The sequence below is a fragment of the Lasioglossum baleicum genome, chromosome 8 (genome assembly GCF_051020765.1).
Source record: "Lasioglossum baleicum chromosome 8, iyLasBale1, whole genome shotgun sequence".
NCBI classification, from domain to species: Eukaryota; Metazoa; Arthropoda; class Insecta; order Hymenoptera; family Halictidae; genus Lasioglossum; species Lasioglossum baleicum.
This window is the reverse complement of record NC_134936.1, coordinates 15,272,812-15,295,349: the sequence shown is the minus strand read 5'-3', so window position 1 is coordinate 15,295,349 and position 22,538 is coordinate 15,272,812. Positions and strand designations below refer to the sequence as shown.

The following is a 22,538-nucleotide window of genomic DNA, read 5'->3' as shown; positions in this document are numbered from 1 at the left end:
TTTCTGATCAAAGTACGCTCTTAATATCACTCGTGACAGTCTCTGATCCTTTTCGAGATTTTGAATAATTGTACGATAACGTCTGCGAGAACTATAACGATTTGATGGTTGGAGTACGCGATTTGGGAAACGTTGATATCACTCGTGACGCGAGTGTACCGCGTTCCACACGCCACGAGCGCTGCGCTACGACTGAAGCGGAGCGGCGAGTAAAACCGACGCGTATAGTAAGCGGCGTGGCGTGGAGGAAAGAAAACGACCTTCCTGCCGAGTGCACGAGACGCCGAGAAACGCACGGTGAATGTTTGTGAATGTTCCACCGGGTACCGGGTTTCTGTGTGTTGGTGCGGGGGCGTCGCGGAGCGGCGTCGCGCGAATACAAGCTGCGAGGACCCAACGCTCACAACTTTTCAGCAACATTCCGCGTGGGCGAGCAACAGACTCAGGATGCCCACGGATTAATTCGGTTTCCCTTCTGATTTCGCCCTTCCTTTCCACTGCACCGGGGTGCATACGTTATGAGATGCATCGGCCGAGCGACAATGGTTCCTGATTGTGCGCCAATTGGACGGTTTCGTTTTGCAAAGACATTGTTGTTGGTATTAGGTTGTTGCATATGAATACGTATCTTGTAAAACGTTTTTACCGTAATACAATCAGGAAACTTGAAATTCGGTTGGTGTCTACTTTGATCAATAAGTTCATTTAGAATGCCAGTTGAATTTGTTTAATGTTACTGTTAAAGACCGGACGCTTCGTACGCAACAACCTAATATTTTTAAACTATTTTCTGGAATGTATTTTGAAATATAATTTCAAAGTAAAATATTTGAAGTTTCATGTTAAGACAGATGGGAAATTGATGTCGTGCAGTGTCCTTGAGGTGGACGATTTATCCGTGAGCAGTTTTCGTCACGAGGGAAATCATTTATTCGATGACAGGAGACTTTAAATCGGAATTGAAATTCTGTGAACGGAACTAGTAGCTTCCTAAGCGAGTAAATTACAATGTCGGAGGAGGGACAAGTCTCACCTACTAATGAACGTCACGCGAGACTTTCTGCATACCTGAAAACGACAGTGCATTATGATAAGGTACATGTGTACGACATTCTTTTATGCATATTAGTAGTCGAAACAGCACTGAACCCAACACATATTCTCTAAACCGTGAGTAGAAAGAAACGTTCATGTTTTTCTAGCGATGTGTCCACAGTACTCGCACATAAAATGGAAAGTGTGTTCTTCCAGTACATCGCAGGAAGCAAAGGAGAACGTAAACCAGTTGGCTGATAAACTCCCACACGATAAACACGGAGCCAGAGCTACGACAAGCTTATCACAGGCCGAGAAATTTTGATGTTCGTCTCCGAGATGACGATACTTTATTTATGCGCCCGGTACCCGCGATGGAAAAAAGAAACGAGAGGATCGCTTCCTACGTGATCGCTCAGATCGCGACTTTGTATGGGCGTTGATCGTTCTTCAAGGTGTGTTTCCACGACGGCGACTTGTCCGAAGGAGAAGAGGTTCACGTGGGAGTGAAACTAATCTCTGATTTATTTCACGCGCCTGTTATGGTTCCGAAGTATTCGTACACGCGCGAAATACCGCTTCCCCGATCGAGAGATTGCACCGGTTCGAGAACGTTAGCAGAAAAATATGTTTCGTTTTCTAGCTCGGATACGATCTAGATCCGATCTTCGCCACGCGTACGAGAAAAAGATGAACGAAAGTTATGCATTTGCTTTCATTCCGGAAGCAACGGGAACAATTTCCTCCAGTGATAATCCTTTTTGCTGATTTCTCCCACGATGAATCGTGGCTTCCCGCGACCGTCGCAAATTATAAGGACTCCTGGAGCGGAGCGTTAGGTGAAAATTGTACGAACTGCAGCACGCTGACACGCTCCACGAATGATTCATTTATAATAGAGAAACGGTACTTCATAAAATATTCAGGACATCTTCAGATTTGACCAACAATTGATCTATCTTCGCACTACTGTAACATCGTTCAATAAAATCGTACAATAATCTAACTAAGCTCATCTTAAAGGGCGAAGCCTCGACTTTCGAACCCTTTAAGTGAATTTTTTCAGAGAGCCCTTTACTTCCCCATGGAATAGTAATGAGAAGACCCGTGCATTTAACATTCTAGAAGTGACTTATCCCCCCATTTGCACCAGCTAAGTGCACTTGTCGATAGGTCTCCAGGTTGACAATAGGGTGTAAAGGTCGAAGGTATTATACCTGGAATCCCCGCAAAGGGTAACTTTGTGCAACGTGGGGTGGCTGCGTAATACGAGGCGCATCACAATGCAGCTGCACCCATCAGAAATGTATCGAACGGGATCTCGGTAAGCGATACCTTCCACAACCCAGACCAACGAACGGGAAAGGTATCTATAATTCACAGTTCGTAAAATTTTTTGTCTATTCCTGTTCAGCATCATTGTAAAGATCACTCGAGTTGTTACAAATTGGTTGCAATCTTGTTTCCAAGATTTCGTTCACGAGGTCGAAGACCCGCGAATCAGATTCCCGGGATGTTCGAGAGAGTCGGCAGCTTCAAACGCGCGGTTAATCCCTCGAAAAACGCGGAACGAGTGTACAGAGAGCAACGTGGAATATCAGCGACGCGTGATATCGTGATTCGCTCGTGCAACACGCGTGCCTTTTGTCGCTAACAACGAGACCCCTGTCAAGTATTCACCCGCCGGCAGTCTGGCTCCGTTCACGGCGATCTCGAGGGGAAAATTCAATTAGCTTCGGCAACTAGATCGCCGGCGTTCCAGCTGCAATCCTTAGATAAAGTTGCTCCGGAGCAAACGATGTGCGATGCGAAATTGTCGCGATATGGACCTAACCAAAACCGTCCTAGCTGAAGTGTTTCTTACAGTACATCTCGTAAATAAGTGCGCTGAATTTGATAAAATTTTTTTCACAGGAAAAGAACGTGTTAAAAGTCGAAGATTGAAATTGAGACAACAGTGCAGATGGACAGTAGGCTTCGAATGAGAGAAGCGAAAAAATGACGGGTTTCCAGTGGTCGACGAAGCTTCCCAAGTCCCATTGAATGACGGTTCTCGCCGACAAGGGAGCTCGGCTAGAACGGGGCGAAGGCAGCAAGCAAATCGGAACCACGGTGGTCAGCCACTTTATCCTCGTGCACGCGGAGCGAGCAGCGTGCAGAGCACCATGGCAATAGCATGTAGAGCTCTGGTACCACGACGTGCGTGCTATGCTATGGGAGTTTGGCAGCGGCGGTCCAGTCTTGACGACGGGTCTCATGGTGTTGCGTTACTTTCCCACAGGCGAGTCTCTTCCTTCGTGTGTGCAGTTCCTTTCGAGGTTGCACGGCGCACGCCCACCGTGTGTGCACCTGCACAGGTACGCACACTAACAGAAATAGAGAGAAAGAGTGGGAGAGTGAGAGAGAGCAGGGACGAAAACGGGGGAGATGCAGAATGAAAGAAGAAGGGGAGGGAAGCACGCATCTCACCTTGCAAGGCGAACCTGTTCGCCGGCAACGGGACGGAATATCGTCGTAACCGAGTGTTACGACCTGCGAAATAATGTTACCCCCGAGGATCTTTAAATTTCAGGCTACCCGAACGGAGGAAGCTGCTCGACAAAGACGCTCGATCTGCAATTAGACGGGAAACCGGTGCCGTGAGATGCGCAGATGAACAACCAGAATTCCACCGGTCGAACGGTTCCCCAGACGATTTTCTGAACTACTTCGAAAAGTCAGTATCATAATAAAGAAATTGTCGTCTTTCGAATATTTAATTTTTTATCAATATTTTCCTCGTTCGATAACCCAACCGGATTACAAGAAGCTCCCATTGTCAATTGACGTTTTTCCGGTTTCACGTGAAATCGACAGAGAACGATCGGATGGGATTTAATGTCAATCCTGCAACGTGGCAAGGTCCAGCTTCCTGTCTGCGTGACGGGGCCCATTTCCGGGACCGTTCCGTGCCGCGTGCATTCAATGGGACCCCAACATCGAGTGGTCTCTTTCCCCATGGTCATCGGCGAGTTCGACTCGTTTCCCATGGGTGTTGTTTTCGTCTGTAACAGTACACTAATCCAGATAAAGCCGCGCTGTTTTGTTTTGCGTCGCGATATGGTTAACACGCTTGTAGCGATAATTGGACGGAGGTGCGCCCGACGAAGTCAAATTAATTAGCTCGACAAGCCTGTACTATCCTAAAAATTGCCCACATCGGACCTCTGCCCTAGTGTTTCGTAATAAATAAATTGAATTCACAAATAGATTGAAGAACCTATCGGGATGATTTACACAGAAGTAAGTTTCAATTTAACTGCTTGAGATTGATGACGAAAACGTCTGTGCAACTCACGTAATTTGTCTCGAAGCAAAAAGGCAGCGTTTAATTTGCACGAATCACGTTACATTCGTTACAACATTATCGCAGCGTGGAGGATTTATAAACGACGCTGTGATGAACGGCCGATCCCCCGGTCACGATAGATCCTCGCGGGAAGACGATTTATACGCTGTTACGTCTATTGTCAGAGCCTGTTTGTCAGTGGGCGATCAGGATTGTTTACCGTACGACTTACTCGTCGGTCTCTTAGTCATAACTTCGTCGTCATGCGATATTCAACGAGGCTACGCTTTGTCGTAAACGTGACCCGGTATCCGCGATAAAAAGTGTTAACAATGGAACACGCTTGTGAATTCAGTCGAATCATCAATCATATTTGTCGAACTAGAGACTCTCCACGTTCGGTAGATAAAATTGAATTTCCTCGTAGCAAGACCGGAGAACTTTAGAAGAAGAGACCGATATATTTTCTGAACGAAACGATATTATCCGGTCTACAGCAGGATTACCGTATCATCTGCTCGTTCGTTGCCCCTCGTTGCCCTCTGTCAACTGTCTTAAGAAATCGGGAGAGGCTCACGAACCGTGTAACCAAAGCCAATCCTCGAGTAGCATGTTCGAGCTGACCTAAATGTGCATGGCCGCTCCCGAGTCGCCAATCCTATCCCCTCGGGATCAATTAATTTCTTGCGTAACGACCACGAGATAAGGGATGATCGTTAGCACGGTTAATGAACCGAGAACTCGACGCATTTGCATTCTAGAAATTCAAACTAGACCGGGCTCGATCTAATCTTATTTGACAACCACTGAAACGAAGGTGTTCCCTTTGGCAGTATTTCAATCAGTTCGTTCGCAGCCGATGGAATCTCGAGAAATGCGCGGAGGAAAGTGTGAACTTCGTAAATGGAAGATTAGAAACTGGAGCGGCAACTTCTGTGAAGCGAAAGTTCGCTTTGTGGGAAGAGTTGCAGGAAAGAAATTGGTAAAATGCGACTGAGAAGCTTTCTTCTTCATTCTCGCGAAACGCTGGAAAAATTGGTTGTTTCTCCCTTGGAGAAAAGAAACATTCTCCAAGGGAATCCTGTCTCTTTCCCGCACCTGACGCAATGCTTCGCAGCTTGCATGTCGAATTTATCCGCGAGGTTTTGCGCAGGAGTATAAAATCGCGTGTGTGTCTAACGAGTTCGTGCGTCAAAAGGTTTCACACTCGAACCGAGCGGCGTTCTTTCGCATTAAGCAAATTCCGCCGCTTAAGAGCAATGACAAAGAAGTGCATGATTTATAATGGTCGGCCGAACAGGATTACATTCATCCTGCAGTCTCGGCAGCGTTTTACAGAGAGAAGCAAGTAGCGCAAGAAAGCCCCGTCAAGACGAGGGTCAAAAAATTCGAAGTGGATCGAGAGAAGATATCTCTCGATGGCGTATCCCTTGCGGCGCTCTTGTTGTAACAAGATTCGCTGACGGCATCTAGTTCACGGGATAGTTCTTCGATGAGTTCTTCATTCCCATGAGTGTTGCTTTCATCGCCGGAGCCGCGCACTATTTCCAGGCTAACTTTATTAACCGGTGAAAGAAAAACACCGGCGGCGAACAACGGGCTTCCTCACTTCGAACTCGTTTGCTTCGAGTGAACTACGAAACGCGTGGCTTGTCGTAATCAGATTTTTCTACGCACAACTACACCTTCGCAAAAAACTGGTCGATCAATCGACTGTCTATCATTCTAACCAGACTGATTTTTGTGCAAACTCCAATTTTCATCGGGTGTTTTATGAAATTATAGGCTGGGCAAAATTTTCTCTATTTATTCGATCAGACGAATCGAGAGACTACAGACCGTTCAGTGTGATCGAATATTTTCTTCTAGAGGAAGTATTAACATATCCTTTCGAAACCCAACTCGAAACAGTTCGAACAACCAGCCAGCATGCATAATGTTTCGTTCGGTTTGCAAATTCTTGTTATGTACCCAGGCATCTGAAATGTGGGAAAATGGAAAGTCATCTGGAACGAATGAAACTAGTCCAGTCATGCTACAGGTGTAAAATCCTGATACGCACTGGATTTAATAACCCATTTCCGTTTCTCTGAGGCTACACCCGCTTTCGAGAGCCAATTAGAATACCGACCATCTTGTTTTCGAGCAATTTGTATCTGGAATATCAGTGTTTTCTCTCGTTTATTGTTCAAGACTAATAACCACTGAAATCTATAAAACTTTGTCGCTAGTAAGATCGTAAGTAAATTCCTTATTGTAGAAAGTAAATTCCTTCGCTTCCTTTAGTATCAAGCAAATTCCTCGCTAATAGACTGCAGATGTTGTGCATTGATAACAATTGAGCAGGTGAAATGCAAAGCAGTGAAGACATTAGAAGAATATAAGAACTCGGTCTTATCGTAATCAACTTACTAAAATTATATTCAGAAATGTTTCATTTGCATAGAGATCCTCAGCGCCCCGTGTTCTTATAATTAACGGAGAAAGAATTGGGATTTATGATGGCACGCTCGAAGATAATTGGCAGGGGGCCCTCGACAATTGAATCAAAAGTTATTTCGAGATGGGGGAGGGAGAGGAGCGTTTAGTGGGCTGTATTTCGGGATTCTTTGTCTTCTAATTATACAGGATGCGGTCTATTAATGCAAGCCAGTGAAACGGGGATGAAGAATAGGGGGTCGCGTGGCATTGTCGTGCAGCAAACACCACACCCTCGTCAGCCGCGCCCTTAACAAGGTGCGGCCCGGGTTCGTTCGTTGCACCTTCCACCCTTCCGAGGCACGCAAACACGGATCGTTATTCCGTGTTCCCAAGTAATAAAGCACTCTAACATGATTACACGTAAAAGCGTTCCGATGAAAGAGGAAGCCGGCATCAGCCGCAGACGTCTTTCGCGGAACGGCTCGTATATCATCCTGACGGAATCTAATCGAATCGACAGGGTTGACAATGTATGCACGCTTTTCGCAGTCGATGCGGTGCACAATAGAATTATCAATTACCGTGACCGATCGGATGGAAAGAAACTGTTTCAATTGGCGGAGTGAACTGCGATATTATTTTCTGTGTGCCTCTTCAGTTATTCTCACCTTCTTCCGGAAACGACCCGATGCTTCCGGGTGCATACAAGCGCATCTCGCCGCGAACAATGTGCTCGATTCGATTTGTCTCGCGAGCCTCTTCCCTTCCACTGTTTCCGGCACGACTGTAACACTTAAATAGCTTCCACTTCCGCCGGAACCAGCTAGCTAACCGTGACAAATAAAAACCGGGATTATAGCTCGCGGAGAAGCGTGCAGAACGGACAAGTTTCCGAATTTTTTTGGAAACGATCACACGATGAAAAATTCTAAAATTTTAAAAGTCATTCTATGTATATCGTATTTCGTGGATTCCATTCGCAATCTAGGATTCCAGTTCAACTATATTTTCCCGGAGCACGGTACTCCGTTACACCGATTTACTACCGTTAGCCATGAACTCAAAAATCCGCGAGTTGTCGCCGGGAACAATGCCGATTACTGAAAATCGACGGAAATCTTGCTCCCGTTTCGGTGGTGTGCACGCAACAGACTTCCTTGCACAATACTCCGCACGGTTTCGCCGTGTCAAAATGCAACAGACATACACCACTATGTATACCTGGGATCGGCAGTCGAAGTTAAGCAATTGCTGCCGGCCAGGAATAACGAAGACGAGTTCCAGAGACCCAACGTTCGCATAATTAATGTCGATTCGCTGTTATTACTGCTCCGTTGTGCAATCTACGAAATTTCACGGGAAACTGTAAACGGTGTCATTACTCTACGCGAAGATGATGAACCTAGTTTTAGAACCATTCATCATTCATTAGGAAATCTTCCAGTTTTCGTACTGCATGGATCTTTAATGCAGAATTGTAATTGATACAGAGAATTTTTATTATCCACAAAGACTATTCGAATGATAATTTCAGCAATCTTTCGGTCTCGTGTCACGTCCCTGACATCTCAGCTACCGCAGATTCAACGTCAGCAATGTCGAGCCGGTAATAGCGTTGCAACAGCAAATAAATCACAGTTCATTTGTTGATCTTTGATCCGAGCGTGTCGCGTACGTGGCTCGCACAAAAGCAGCGATAACTGTACGCGATAAGTGACGACGGTAAATAAGGTAGGACGATTTGCTACACGTGTCGCTTCGACAAGCTGTCGTCTAATGGAAACGTAGAAAACCGGGGCAATCGTTCCATGAATCACAGTTCCACTATGTCAACGTTCCTGTAGAATGTCGCCGACCGTACGTGGCACGGTTTCCATGGCAAAACTCCTGCAAAATTGAGACACTGTCTGATCCAGACGTGGATAAATCCACTGACGTTTCCGGCGAACGGTTCGCCGGCTAATTTTTCCGTGAACAACATTCACTTCCGCGGTGATGGTCTCTCGAGTTAGGTTGATCCCTCGGGACGAAATGAACGCTTCCGGCAATCCTCAATTAAAGAGATCGCGTGTAACTCGAACTCGATTTTCGCAGTCACGTGAATCAGGTCGAGGCCTGATCTTTCTATTCCATCTGAATGTTGCGAATGAATTTACATCTATTTTCAGGTAATGAATACTACATACAAGTTATTAAATTATTTGGGTCTGAGGAATGAAACGAATGTCGAAAGCTCCTCGTTCGTGGAGGACCGCGAGCGACTGAACGTGAGAAAATATTTGAAAGCGAATCTGACGGTAAAAGAATTCCTCGGACGTGTCTGCCCCATAATCAAGAATTGAATGATATAAAAGCAGGCGATCACCTGAATTCTAACCACCGGCGAAACCCGTTTTCTCGCCGGTGCTGGGAACTTTAATCGTGGCTACTGATTTCAGGATACGATGGAGGCGCGATCGAGTTTTCACCGTGCCGCGTTACGCATTTCCGGCAGAATCAAGTATACGGTCGTAGTAAACGGCCGATCCTTTCGTTGCCCAAGAATTTCATATATCCGGCACGAATTCTTGATGTCGTTCCTTTTTGGCCCTGTCAACGAGAAAACAATTTGCCCCTGTCAGGCTAGAAATTCTGAGGATGGCAGTATAATTATATGAGAGAAAAATCGTGATGAGGATCGCCGAGGACCTTTCGGATAGGGACGGTCTTGGAAAAAGGGAATCCAGAGATGCAAGGCGTGACGGGGAATCTGGAAACCCGAACTTCTGCAGTGCCAGTTTCGACACTCATACCTTGGGATTGACAGCGCGTGACCGTCTCGTGTGACCTCGGTGAACCGAGACGGACACATTGCATCCCAGTTCTTCCATCCTATGTTCGAACACTGTTAATCGGGTTCATTAGACTTTGGTTTGTGAACGAAAGCGGCGGAAATTTCACTTGATTAACGCTGTACCTACCGAAAGCCTATTAATAGGATTTTCAATAACTGTGTTGGACCGAAAGAAAGCATAGACATTTTCTTTTACATTACAATCTTAAATGAAACTGTTGGATGACGTTATTGAGGGTGACTTGTTAGTTCACAATGACAATTGCTGTTGCTATTAAAGGTTCCATTACAAAGTGTTCAGCCGTGTACCATAGATTTTTCAAAATTATGCAATAATCACCGGTCGGCAATGAGTTAATATCGAACAGCTGCCATTGATTAGGAAAAATATTCGAGGAAGAAACTTTTCGAGAAAGACAGCCAGCAACTGATCATTTCGTTGAGACTTTAGTACAATTTCTCTAAAAACAAAAAACTGTTTCTATAAATTGAATAATTTGTTCCATTAGGGCCGAGTTAAGTGGCTCACATCGCAGGTGACGCAAACAAGCGAGAAACACATTGAGAGAGGCACTAAATGGTCTGTTTTCACGGTGTCTGACAGATTCCCAAATAATTTAGGAACATCACAGCCCCATACGACATGAACCACCGGCGTCGTGCATCTGCCAGCAGCGGCTAACGTGGGAAACGTCCTTCGCCTTTCTGAATCGCGTGAGAGAACCAAATTAACTCTTCATTACACGTATTCATTGCGGTGCGCTTCTACACCAGCGTTCTGGACGCGCGAGTTCACCTTATTTTCTGCGTTTCTAGTCCATTTTCCTCGTGCGGCGCATGTTGTTGTGTGTATCGCCTTTTGCTTTCGGGATCACGCAACTCGAAAGCTTAGCGTTCACCGGTTCGAACGACTCTGCTCGCGTTTCTGTAACTGTTTCCTTCGTTCCGTTCGCGGGTTTTTCACTTTCTGTGCTTACTGTTGAACCATTGCATCTTGTGCTGGCCGAACTATAGTAGACAGCGGATTTTGTGCATTTATGAGAAAAATGAGTAGGCGTCATTTGAAACAGTAACAACGTTAGAAGAATTTGAAATTACTTTTCAATAGAGGTTATTATTTTCAACCTATTAATTACCTATTCAACCTATTAACTATTCTATTCCGCTCCAGTTTTAAAGATCCGCTGTCTACTAATAAGCTTCTCAATCGTATTGTGTATCTCCTGCAAGGGGAAAGTGGGAAACTAGTCTCAATCTGGCGCTACAGTGGGCTGGATCGAGAAATATGGTGACATTTTACTATAACTTTTGAACCATAAAAGATATCGGGATGAAATTTCCACTAAAATTCATTAAAAAATACCTACCTCCTGATAATTATCGTAATAAATATATTTTTTCTAATCATTTCTTAATTAATTCTTTAAATTTTGTTGTCTTAAAATAAAATTAAAAATTGTTCATTTATTACTTATTTAGTAATTTTTCAGATAATTTAAATCACCGACGTCTGGTTATAAATTTAACAGGAGAGAGCTACGACGAATGGAGTATGGATAACAAAACGCTGCGTCCAGACGCGCAAAGGAGATCCCACCTTAACACAGTAGTCACTTTCCCCGAACATAAAAATGCGGCTTCCAGGCTCATAAACCATAAGATTTGTCTAATAAACGAATCGTAGAAGAAGCTCTAACAACAGCATAATTAGGGCTATCAATTAGAGTCTAGCGATCCGAGGCGTTCCTCTTGCTTTCAGGCTCTTGTCTCTCGAGCAAGCCTGCTTCAGCGGTCGTCGTTCTTAGCTTGCGAGCTCTTGAGAAAGGAAAGCGGCGGCCTTCTCTCTTTGTCGAGGAACCTATTGTCTCTCCATGATGGATGGGAACCGCTGCTGGTACTATGGCGGTTGTCCCGGCATTATTTCTTCAGAGTCTGTCACGTATGACAATAAAGATGCACTTTCGCGATAGTAAAAGAACCACCTGACGAGGAATCGCCTTAAAACTAGATTGCGATCTATTTGTGGAAAGGTGAGTATGGCCGCCCATCCATGGGAAGGGAAGATGCTAAAATCTTTGGTGGAGATCTATGTGGAACGATCGATTTTCGTTATCGACGTATACGGTCTTATGGACGGGACGAGCTCGATAATCTGCATTGCAAATCAAGACATTATCTCGTGCCACTTCCGATAGATAGTTCTTGACTTCATTGACTTTGCTCTCTTCAAATAGAATAAATTGAAGTATACAATCTTCGTAGGACAATTTAAAAATTTAAGATGTCGGTATATGATTTCTCATCGATTAAAATTATTAAGGGAGGAAGTAGCATTCTATTTGGTTTCTATCTCTTGCCATCGACACAGACAATTTTTATTTTCCATAAAGACTGATTAATATTTAGCGATAGAAATCAGCAGTTAAAAGGCTTTAGGCATTTCACGAAAAGAATGTCGTGCGACTCGGCGCTAATCGGTTGCCATCGCACTGTGTTCCGTCCGAATTCCTGGCAAGGTAACTGTCGAGCTACTAATATCGGAACACGTGCAACATATACATACTTACATACATATGTACAAACAAACATATTCATGTACAGAAGCTGACCGGGGTAACACATCCGTAGCTCGAGGGCCAGAAAATACAGGAATTCGATTGCGGCGGCACAAAAAGAGCCCGAGGAATGCGACGACAGCGTAAATCGAGAAACAGATTGCACAGGGGGGAAAGAAAAAGGAAAGTCTAAGTTTAGTCGATCGCGTTCGAATTGCTCTCTTAATTTCCGGGGCGAAGATCACACGGGCTCTCTGATCTTAATTGCCGTGACATACCGTCGTTCACTTCGAAGATCACACGATTAATTCCGAAATTTTCTTTTTAGAAAGCTGAGAGTCCTCGAAGAAGGTGAATTAACAATACCGACGATCTGTGGCAATATAAATCGGTAGACACAGAAGGCATCTAATTACGCGGCCGGCTAATTAGATGAACCAGGATATCAGTCTCGCATCTTTTCCGCGAAGAAATCGTCTTTCCGCCGACAACCACTGTCGGGGGTCGAGAAACAATCTTTACTACCGCATGGTACCATTGTACGCGGGTATTCGTGGACAGGTATATTCACAGGTGAACTATAATTTACATGCGACACTCGTGCGATTTAATCTTGATAATCACACATTGATCTTATATTAGGTCGTTGCATGCGAAATGTCCGATTTTGAACAGTAACGTTAAGGAGACATTACGCTTTCTCGGTCGAAAATTTTAATCATTTTTATGGGGCTGATAAAGTAATGAAAAAACATTTTTTGAGTCCGTAATTTTTTCTTAAGTCTTCAAATAGATCAGCAGCGAATCGGGAACACATCGGCTAATGAACCAGTTAGTTTGTCATACTATTCAAATGACTCGGATATTTTGAAACTCCCATATGAATTGTAAATGAATTGGGAATGTTCGAAAGGTTAAAACGCCAGCGTCCACTCTCACACGCTTATCTCTGTGTGTTGACGGGTTCACGGAGTTCTACGGCAACTTGTGTGCGTGTGGATGTCATTCTATTGTAAACGGAGATGCACACATATGAACGCGGTTCTATTCTCGTGTATTCCGAGCCATGCGGGTAGCGCGGGCCCGCGTTTCCTGTGTACTCACGCCAGCCGAGCTCTTTACGCGTACGCAAACGCGAGTGCACATGAACACATGTGCGGTCTTGCCATCGTAAAAGCTAGTGTTTATTGTCGGGTCGACGTGACGAGTACATGAGAACCTGATGTCATATTGCGCCGCGGCTTCGACAGAAATGAACTATGCGTACCGGCGCGGCGCGGCGCAGCGCTGCGGCCACTGCACTTCCGTTCTCGCTGTCCATTGTGTCCATATGCGTGTTGTTAGCGCGATAGCTGACTTCGAACGCGATAATTTATTATGTCATACCGCGTTTACGACGTGGAAAAATGGCACTGTTCTTGCACGATTGGTAAAAATAAGTTCCGAGCTGTGGAAGCAAGGTTCTCGCTAAATTTGATCAGAAATAATGAAAGATAAGTCCAGCTATATATAGGATTACGTCATCGGTATCCACCGATCGATCAACAGGTATTGACCAACAGCACATTGACGTGCCGCGCAGGTGCCTCGGCAAACGTGGGTGCCGCCGGCTCGTGGGTGGCTCGGAGGCATGAAATCCCGGATTTTTGCTCACCTTTCGAAAATATAAAGTTTTCGTTGAGTGAGATCGCGTCGCCCACGTTCCCCGCGAACGGTGAACAGCTGCGAGACACGGCCAATGAAAACTTGGTCCCTTTCCCGCGTAGGAAGACCGCAGGACTCGGTTATCGCGACGCGTGCAACAACCGTGGGCCAGATTGCAAAAATTCTGCCTTCGAGGCGCAAGGAAAGACTTCGCGAAGCTACTGGGAACCTTATTCATCTCTTCTTTTGGCGACAGATTCGAATAAACAGCACTGAAGAGTTCATAGAGCCTATTTAATAACCAATTCTCTGTGTTTGACTTGTTAAGTATATTATTTAGTCGGCGAGTAGGAAATAAAGAGAAACTTGGAGAGCGAAGCGTTAACTCCGTTGACGGGAGTTTTGAAAGCAAACGGAACGCACGGTTAATATTTTCTGATCGGCGAATACGCTTCAGGAAACCCAAGTATGCTATAGATGATCCTAATAGATAATTCCACTTCCGTTGGCTACTGTAAGCGTAAAACACGGACGATGTATTGGAATTACATTGCATTATTATGCCGAACACGGTGCTCGTGAATGCATGATGGCGCGCGAGACAAGGTCCTGCATCTTTACCTGTCGGGCCCGTTGTCCATTCTCTTCCTAGCCAGGTCCTGAAGAAAACCCGTTTCGGCCAACATCGAATGCATTTTTCTGTTCACCAAAAGGGGAGGAAACGAGTGCGAAATTCCCACCTTTTACTCGCGAATATATAATGTACTCCAGCAAAACAATCGAGTTGTGCGACTGCTGCGGAAACCGCAAAGATAATCTCGTAACAGGATAGAAGGGCTAGATTAATAATATTTTTCAGATACTTCCGATTGACCCCGGAGTATCTACTTTAGATTCTATAAATAAATATTGCGCTTTTCTGTTATTTCTGTTATTGCCTAGCCGATTAAGATGGTCAAAACTGCCCTTAGAGGTTTTTCAATGACTATCGAACCCCTCTGAGTAAAATTTCAGCCCTCTCTCTCTAGCTTTCCCACGAGGGTAGTTACAGGGTAAATTAGATTTTGTGCTTTCCGTGCCTTTTTCAGCCTCTGATGCTTTCTAAAATTCTGAAAAGATGTGGCATATTTTGGATCCTAAGGTGTATTTTAGAGAATTTTTTCAGATTTTTTTGTTGCAAACTGTGCTCAAATATGTAGCATTTTTTTAGAATTTTAGAACGCATCAGAGACCGGAAAATGCGTGGAAAAGCGTGAAATCTAATTTACTTATAAGGGCTGGGCCCTTTAAAAATAAAAATGTGAAACGATAACACGAACTCGCTCGCTGATCGGTATTCGTTTTAGCCGCCTTCTCCTCAACATCAATCAAATATTAGCACAAATACACATGTTCATTTCCCGGTGAATTCAATCCCGAAGAAACTGAAATCCTCTTGAAATGAAAAAGACTTTTCCACGGATTCCAGACACCTAACGTTTCCTTACGTACCGGCCGGATTGGAAAAGGATCCGGTGGCGCCCCACAACGGCGGCAGCGTGGAAACTCGGGCAAAGTTCGGCGGACTCGTAGAGCAGGGGAAAATGTCTCGCAGGTATCTGGTTTGACGAAGCACGATGCGTGCGGTGTGCATGTGTGTGCGTGTCGTGTGAATTTTCACAGGTGGTGATTTTCGGTGCTGGACAGGACGCGGAGTAAATCGCCGGCTGAGGGGACGGTAGTCGAAAAAAAGGTGGACGCGAGGTGTCCCGAGGCGCTGGTGATCGCGGGGCGTATCCCAAAAATCGTGGGGGAGAAACGGTCCTGATTCGGTCAGGCGAACTCCGCGAGTATAGTGTGCGTCGTGTGTTTTGTCGCATTCCGTGAGAGAATCGCCAGTGTGAACAGAGTGTTGCGAAGAGTGCGTGCGAGGATTGAAAGAAGATCGATTTGACGGCGGCCGCCAAACCGATTCGCAGCTTACGCCGAGATCCTACGATGTTGGATCGCTTTTCGATGACTTCGCACGACACCACGGCCACTTGAATCTAAACGATCGTCTTCAGGATTTCCGAGCGACGAGTGGACGTGTATTTTTACCCGTAGATTGGCCGAATTCGAATCGCTGCCAATGTGCAACTCGGCCGACGCTTCGTACGTGCAAAAGCTAGGTTATCTGCACCTCGGAGACGAGCCCAGCGATGCCGGCGCCGCTGCGAGTATCGGCAGGGTCACCGGATCGAGGCCCGAGGCCCAGGTACCTGTGTCGAGAAGCTCCGCTGGAAGGAGCGACGCCAGAGGGCCTGGCAGACCTGTTGGAGCCATCGAGAGCTTCATCGAAGGCAATTCCGAGGCCAGGCAAGTCCCACCGGCTGATTATAAAATGTACGAGAGGGAGAACATCATAGCTGCGTCCAGGTTTGCCACACCGAAGCCTGTTGAACAGATCAGCGCTCAACAGCAACAGAGTCAGAGCCGATTGACTCATCAACAGGCTCCGGTGTACGAGAATATTGATTATTATCCGCAGCAGAGTCAACCTCATCCCCCGTACTATCATCCTGTAGAAACTAGGAAGAGCCCTAAGAGCAGTCCCAGAGGTTCCTTAGCCAGCGAATCGTACGAGCCCACTTTCAGGAAAGCTCAACCTCAAGTGCCCACTGGAAACAGGTATCAATCCGTATCACCTGCGAAAGAGCTACCTCCGTACGAAGCACCGCCTGTTTATGAGAATATACAGGAGGTGCATTTCCCTGAGAACGCACAAAACAAGCCCGGCCCTCAGGTTCCACCTAATTATTATCATCCTGCTACTATTAACGGGGGTGATTATGTTGTCATGACTGGGAAAGTGGGTCAAGCACAAAATCAACGCGGTATGACCCAGAGTTTGTCTTACACGCAGCAGAGGGCAAGCAATATACGAGGACAGAGCTACGATGGCTCAAGTTTGCAACGTTCCGTGGATTCTTCCACGTCGAGGTACTTACAAGGATCTTCTTCTTCGTTGGACCACCAGGCAGGCAGAAGTGCTTACGTTCCACCATCTGAATTACAAACGCCAACCAGGAATTTTAGTTATAGTGCTGAACAGCAACAGCAACATTCTTCTAGAACCGGATTGCCGTACCATAGTGAATCTCCACCAATTCGTTTGCCCCCAGAACCTCACCACTACCGTGGATCTCTAGACAGTACGCTGAGCGGACAGCATGGGTTCCGAGCTACGAATCATATTGAAAGTGCACAACAGTCTCAGTACCGGCAGGACAGTCCTCAAAGTTACAAACCGTATATAGAATCTGGTACAAAACCTGCCAGTGCAACAATCTCTGGAGATTCTCAGGCCAGAAATTCTCCAGCCTACGGTGCAAGGCAGGTTGAACAGCCTACGTGTAGAAATTCCCCCTGCTACTCTCCGCCGAAGGTGTTACCACCGCTCGAGAGAAGCTACTACCATCAGGAGCCTAGATCATCAGAATTTCCAGCTAGGAATTCTCCAATCTATGCTTCCAATAGATCAACAGAACATTTAAGACTAAGTAATTTACAGAATGATAGAAACTTCATTCAGGATGTACCTGACCCTTCGGAAACAAAGACGCCGGTGTACACTACCAGTCGTGCTGATTCGTCCAGAATCATTTCTAACAACCATATCGCCAGGGGTTCTCCGAAAGCGAGTCCAACACACAACCAGGTGTCGTCGGACACGGTTGCGCACATGATCAATTCGCCGAGACACGTGGCTTCCTCTTCGTCAAATAATGCCATTGGGAGCCCTATTCGCGGTCAAGTACAAGCGCCGGTAACCAGTGCTACAACCACCACCACCGAATCTGATTTAAATATCCATGGGCCTAGGATCACTAGTCTGCCTCCAGGGGTGACTAGCGGGGTGGCTGGTCCAGTTTTCCTGAACGCTGGGGTACCTATGTTACAAAGGCCGTCCGAACCAGAACTTGAAGAAAGGAAGTCGGTCAGCCCGCCGATCAAACCTACGGCTGGCAAGGGGCTGCTGCCCTACAATGTCATTCCGCCCAGACAATCAGTAAGAAACCGCAGAGTGAGACAAAAATTATTCGAAATCTTTAACCACTGTCTCTATCCCCTTTCTCTCTCTTAATTGGGTTAAGGGAACACGGCAATGCTTTCGATTTGCTTTGGCAAATCGCCGCGCCGGTTCATTTGCATGCCGATTTCATATAAAATCGCGACGATCCCCTAACTGCATCACACAAGAACTTCTCTAACATTGCTAAATTTCTTGCATTCTGCTCTTCTGTAACAACAAAAAAAGCATGTCAGAGTTTAACGCGAAACGAAGGAGAGGCCTACGCGATGTTTGTCGCTCCCAGCGATGATCTCACGAATGTCAACCGCTATCGCTGATATTTTACATAACGAATGACCCATGTGACGATAAGATTAGCGGATATTCCAGCGAAAATGTTGCTCCCACAATCCGATAAACGGCCTCCTTAATCCGCCAGAAATTTCGTAAACCATCGGCTTCGGTGAACGAAAAAAAAATATTCACGCTTGGATTTCAGAATATCTTACGATTCGTGACGAGTTCTTTCTCCGAACTCGCGCTGAATCACGGTCTGTAAATTGTTTCCTCCTGACGAGCGCTGTATAGTTACCGCACGATATTTTATTCATCGATTGTACGCGTCTTCACAAAAGCATGTAATCCTCTGTACGCTTCCTCTGTTGTCATTGTTCGGCTGCGGATCTTTATGCGTTCATTAACCAAAATTTGATGAAATCGTAGTCTTCAATATGTCTGTTACTTGTATAATTAAATGATTTACAACTTTCGAAATGAAATATTCGTCGGCTAGGGGTTAACAGTACTTCCACTTTATTTTTTGCCACAAGAAATCCAGCCAGCCCAGATGATTTGCATAAAGATCTACAGTTTAGTCGTTATTGATGGCCAATACAGGATGTGATTTATGGCTTCTAGGGGCCCACCGAGGCGGAAAGGAAAATAGAGGAGCTGACGAGACAACTGGAAGAGGAAATGGAGAAGCAAGAAGAGGAAGGCGAGTACTTCGGTAAGGAGTCGTCGGGCAATTATTGAAAACGCCCCCTAGTGGTTGCTGATACGTGGTCATTTCCGGTTGCACGTGTACATTGATCTTTATTAGTCAGTGTTTACGTAGCTCTCGTAGGCCGGGTCCGTCTTCCTTGATTCTTCGTAATCTGTTTAAGCAGATTAAAGTCCAATAACGTCGCCCGGGCGGGTCGTTATTTCACTCGACGACGCATTCCGACCCGTAATTCGAAATACTTCTGGTAGGAAATAAAAAGCGACGGGGTACCGTGCCAATTCCCACGGCACAAGTTCCCGGTAGACCGGTTTTGGAAAATGGAGTCGGGCCTCAATGTGTCGCGAAACTTTTTAACGCGGCGGCGTTTCGTTGACATTCACTCTCGGCCCATTCGTTTCCACCTACGTGTCTTCGCACCTACTTGAAGCGCTACAAGTGTGCGCGTTACGTGCATTCGTTCACGGTGCACTCGCGAGAACATACACGGCAAACATAGATGTGGTCCGTCCCTTGTGTCCGAACACCGTAAGGTGGTGTTCACATTGGACAATATCAATGTCGATTAGATATTGCCGGTTGTCGACGGAAGAATGGGATGATCAAGCCAGCTACACGTGCTGAAAGCGTCTTGTATTGACGCGAAAGCCACTTAAGTGTGTCAGACTTGTTTGTCATTTAAATTGTCCCGCAAACTGGCCAACATTGCGCAACACTGATTTTCAATTCCAATGAAAGTATTCGATGCAAATGACTCCGCTGTCTGCGGACGATTCTGATCATTTACCGTTCAAAAACACGGAAAATCTATTTCGTTCAGGTACTCTTTGGCCAAAACGCGATTATCCAATTAAGGTGATCCACCTGGCATTATACCTTCAAGAAGTTCCTTCAAGAAACAAATTCCAGTACTGTTATTAGAAATGGAAATACGCTACCGCCGACCTTGAAGTCGTCATTAATAAACAATTCCGCAAATATATATTTCGCTGGAATGAAATAGTCTGCGCTGGTAGTCGCTGCCGCTGAAGCCCGCGCGAGTGGGACAGGAACTTCAGCCGAGCGAGTCGGTGTCAGTCGATAAGTGGCTGGCGTTTAGGCGAGCTTAGTATTCCTCTTGGTTTTTCTGCACGAGTTCTATTCTTCGTGTAACGTCCTGTACACGGAAAACAGCGGCGGCCACGTCGCGCTCGCCACGGTAACTAATCTCGTTATAGATAGACCAGTCGGACTCGTTGGCGGCTTCTAGTTCGAACAAGACTGGCGCGGCGAGACCAAGTCGTTAAATCGAAACTACAAGTGTCGCGGTCAACGCGAATGAAGTACCGAGAATTCCTTTAGAAGGGATGGCGGAGTCTGTGTTACCCATAGAAAGCTGTGAGTTCGTTTACACTGGCTAAATCGACCCCGTGTGTATCTATAATCCCGATGACGATGATCCCGCACGATGGAATGCATTGTCGAACGGTCGAGGGTATTTTTAAACACCCGCTGATAAACCTGTCACGATCGTATACCGTTTGCAACCGTGATCACCAAAGAATCCGCTTATTGCGCAACCCGGCTATAAACATTGTAATGAACCTACAACTGCCGACGAGTACTCGAGGTACCTTTTTATAGGTATATGCCACACGTGCGGCGAAAAAGTAACCGGGGCCGGCCAGGCCTGCCAGGCCATGGGCAACCTATACCACACCAATTGCTTTATATGCTGCTCCTGTGGAAGAGCGTTGCGCGGCAAAGCGTTCTATAACGTCCACGGGAGGGTGTACTGCGAGGAGGATTATTTGGTACGTAAGGCAATCATAGAACCTACCAACTAAAGAACCTACGAAGCTCACGCAATGTTACCTTCGCAGTATTCCGGCTTCCAACAGACGGCCGAGAAGTGTGCTATTTGCGGACACCTTATTATGGAGATGGTAATTGAATGGAGAACATTGTCATTACTTCCTTGATTCTTGATCGAACGGTAATAAAACCGAGGTTTTTTGCCGCAGATTTTACAAGCAATGGGGAAATCGTACCACCCAGGGTGCTTTAGATGCTGCGTGTGCAACGAGTGTCTCGATGGTGTTCCTTTTACAGTCGATGTAGACAATAAGATTTACTGTGTGAATGACTATCACAGAATGTTTGCACCCAAGTGCGCTTCGTGCGGGAAGGGCATCACTCCAGTAGAGGTATTCGACGTTGTCAAATACGTGCAAGCAAGTGTCTCGAACATCCTCGATAATGATGTGCGATGTGAATCTTTCAGGGAACCGAGGAAACCGTGCGGGTTGTCTCGATGGACAAAGATTTCCACGTGGACTGCTACGTCTGCGAGGATTGCGGCATGCAGCTGACCGACGAGCCGGACAAGCGATGCTACCCACTCGATGGCAGGCTCATGTGTCGTGCATGCCACATCCAACGCATATCCCACACGCAGCCGAGAGCACCGCAGCCAGTATCAGCTAGTTATCAATTTATGGGATAAGTTAAATGAATTCCGCGACTATGCATTTCATCGTACTGTGCGCGCGCGCGTGCGCCAGTTCGTCGAGCGACTGAAACACACACACACACAAGAGTGTGTCCAATGGTGAAAGTAGCTTTCCTATCGGTCCACACAGTGGTTTCAATTCATAGTAAACTAGACACACGCATCGATTATCAAAAGTATACTAGCTTTATATTGTTCCTATGAAGGGAACTGGATCACGTACCCAAGACTGGCTATTTACAGAATCGAAATACTTACACTGCCCAATGGGGGATCACCTAGGTTCTAGATTATTCCGGTCTAATCAATATAAACGTATCGATGATCTGTCTATGTAATTCGTTAGACAATAGATCGGGCCGCGATATCGTGCGGACGATTCTCTCTTTTTTTTCCATTGACAGCTACTAATAATATAGATAAGTGGTTATATTTAATATATGTGGTCTTTATTTATTCGTCGGAAGGTACTGCACCGCGGGTGCAGTGGTCTCATTTAGGATGAGCAAGTTGCGCAGGCAACTGTGATATATTAGCATAATAACAAAATGTCGTTAAGTAACAACTCCTTTATTTTTAGTTCAGGTATATGTATATATATATAATATATATGTATATCATATGAACTGCGACGTGTCCGTTATGCGAGGATCGACGGCACGGATCTCAGAACGATCGAGACCTAAGATTTCTGGATACGTCCGATTGTCAAGACTTCTACGACGGCGCAGAATGCCGTGATTGATGCATCGCGTTTTGCTAACAGTATTTATTACGACAATACGTTATACACCGATCCGAGAACATTACACGACAAAATACTCTTGGGATTTTTTAGCGATACTGCTCAGGAATTAACGGACAGGTTCACGATCGAACACTATAGCTGAACGCTCAAAATTTCATAACTGCAGTGGTATCTCTACGATACATAGAGATATCCAGGTTTGGTGCATTGTCGTTGACTAAACTTTACAACGCACAACTCGTGCTGCCAAAAAATTTGCTACATTTCACGAATAATCAATATCTTCGCGTCTAGCTGTAATCTGCGAGTATTGTAGATAAAAAGTACAATGTTATTTAAAATGTATGCACGGTATGTAAAAGGAGACGACCGTTCAATAAAGAATGAGTATACCTGCCAACGTTAAATTGCTATCGTTCTAGGCAGGATGAAAAAAGGAAGGTAGCG

General features: G+C 45.7%; 2 protein-coding genes across 4 annotated transcripts; both read left to right on the top strand.

Annotated features, from left to right (window-relative positions):
• Positions 1 to 229: 229 nt before the first annotated feature.
• On the top strand, positions 230 to 15,763 carry LOC143211367 (uncharacterized). Of its 2 annotated transcripts, XM_076428973.1 has the most exons (5): positions 230 to 1,170; positions 1,203 to 2,401; positions 2,950 to 3,234; positions 3,317 to 3,392; positions 3,608 to 15,763. In XM_076428973.1, the coding sequence occupies exons 3-5, from the start codon at positions 3,201 to 3,203 to the stop codon at positions 3,762 to 3,764; spliced, it is 267 nt and encodes an 88-aa protein (XP_076285088.1). In that variant the 5' UTR covers positions 230 to 1,170; positions 1,203 to 2,401; positions 2,950 to 3,200; the 3' UTR covers positions 3,765 to 15,763. The 2 variants fall into 2 exon arrangements, with proteins under 2 accessions (XP_076285088.1, XP_076285087.1); XM_076428972.1 differs by having other exon boundaries at positions 2,950 to 3,392.
• Positions 15,398 to 22,531, top strand: Jub (LIM domain-containing protein jub). 2 transcript variants are annotated; one of them, XM_076428926.1, is made up of 6 exons: positions 15,398 to 17,861; positions 18,768 to 18,858; positions 20,476 to 20,645; positions 20,715 to 20,777; positions 20,856 to 21,038; positions 21,116 to 22,531. In XM_076428926.1, exons 1-6 carry the CDS (start codon positions 15,927 to 15,929, stop codon positions 21,335 to 21,337), a joined length of 2,664 nt encoding a protein of 887 aa, XP_076285041.1. In that variant the 5' UTR covers positions 15,398 to 15,926; the 3' UTR covers positions 21,338 to 22,531. The 2 variants fall into 2 exon arrangements, with proteins under 2 accessions (XP_076285041.1, XP_076285042.1); XM_076428927.1 differs by having other exon boundaries at positions 15,399 to 17,846.
• The last annotated feature ends 7 nt before the right edge of the window (positions 22,532 to 22,538 follow it).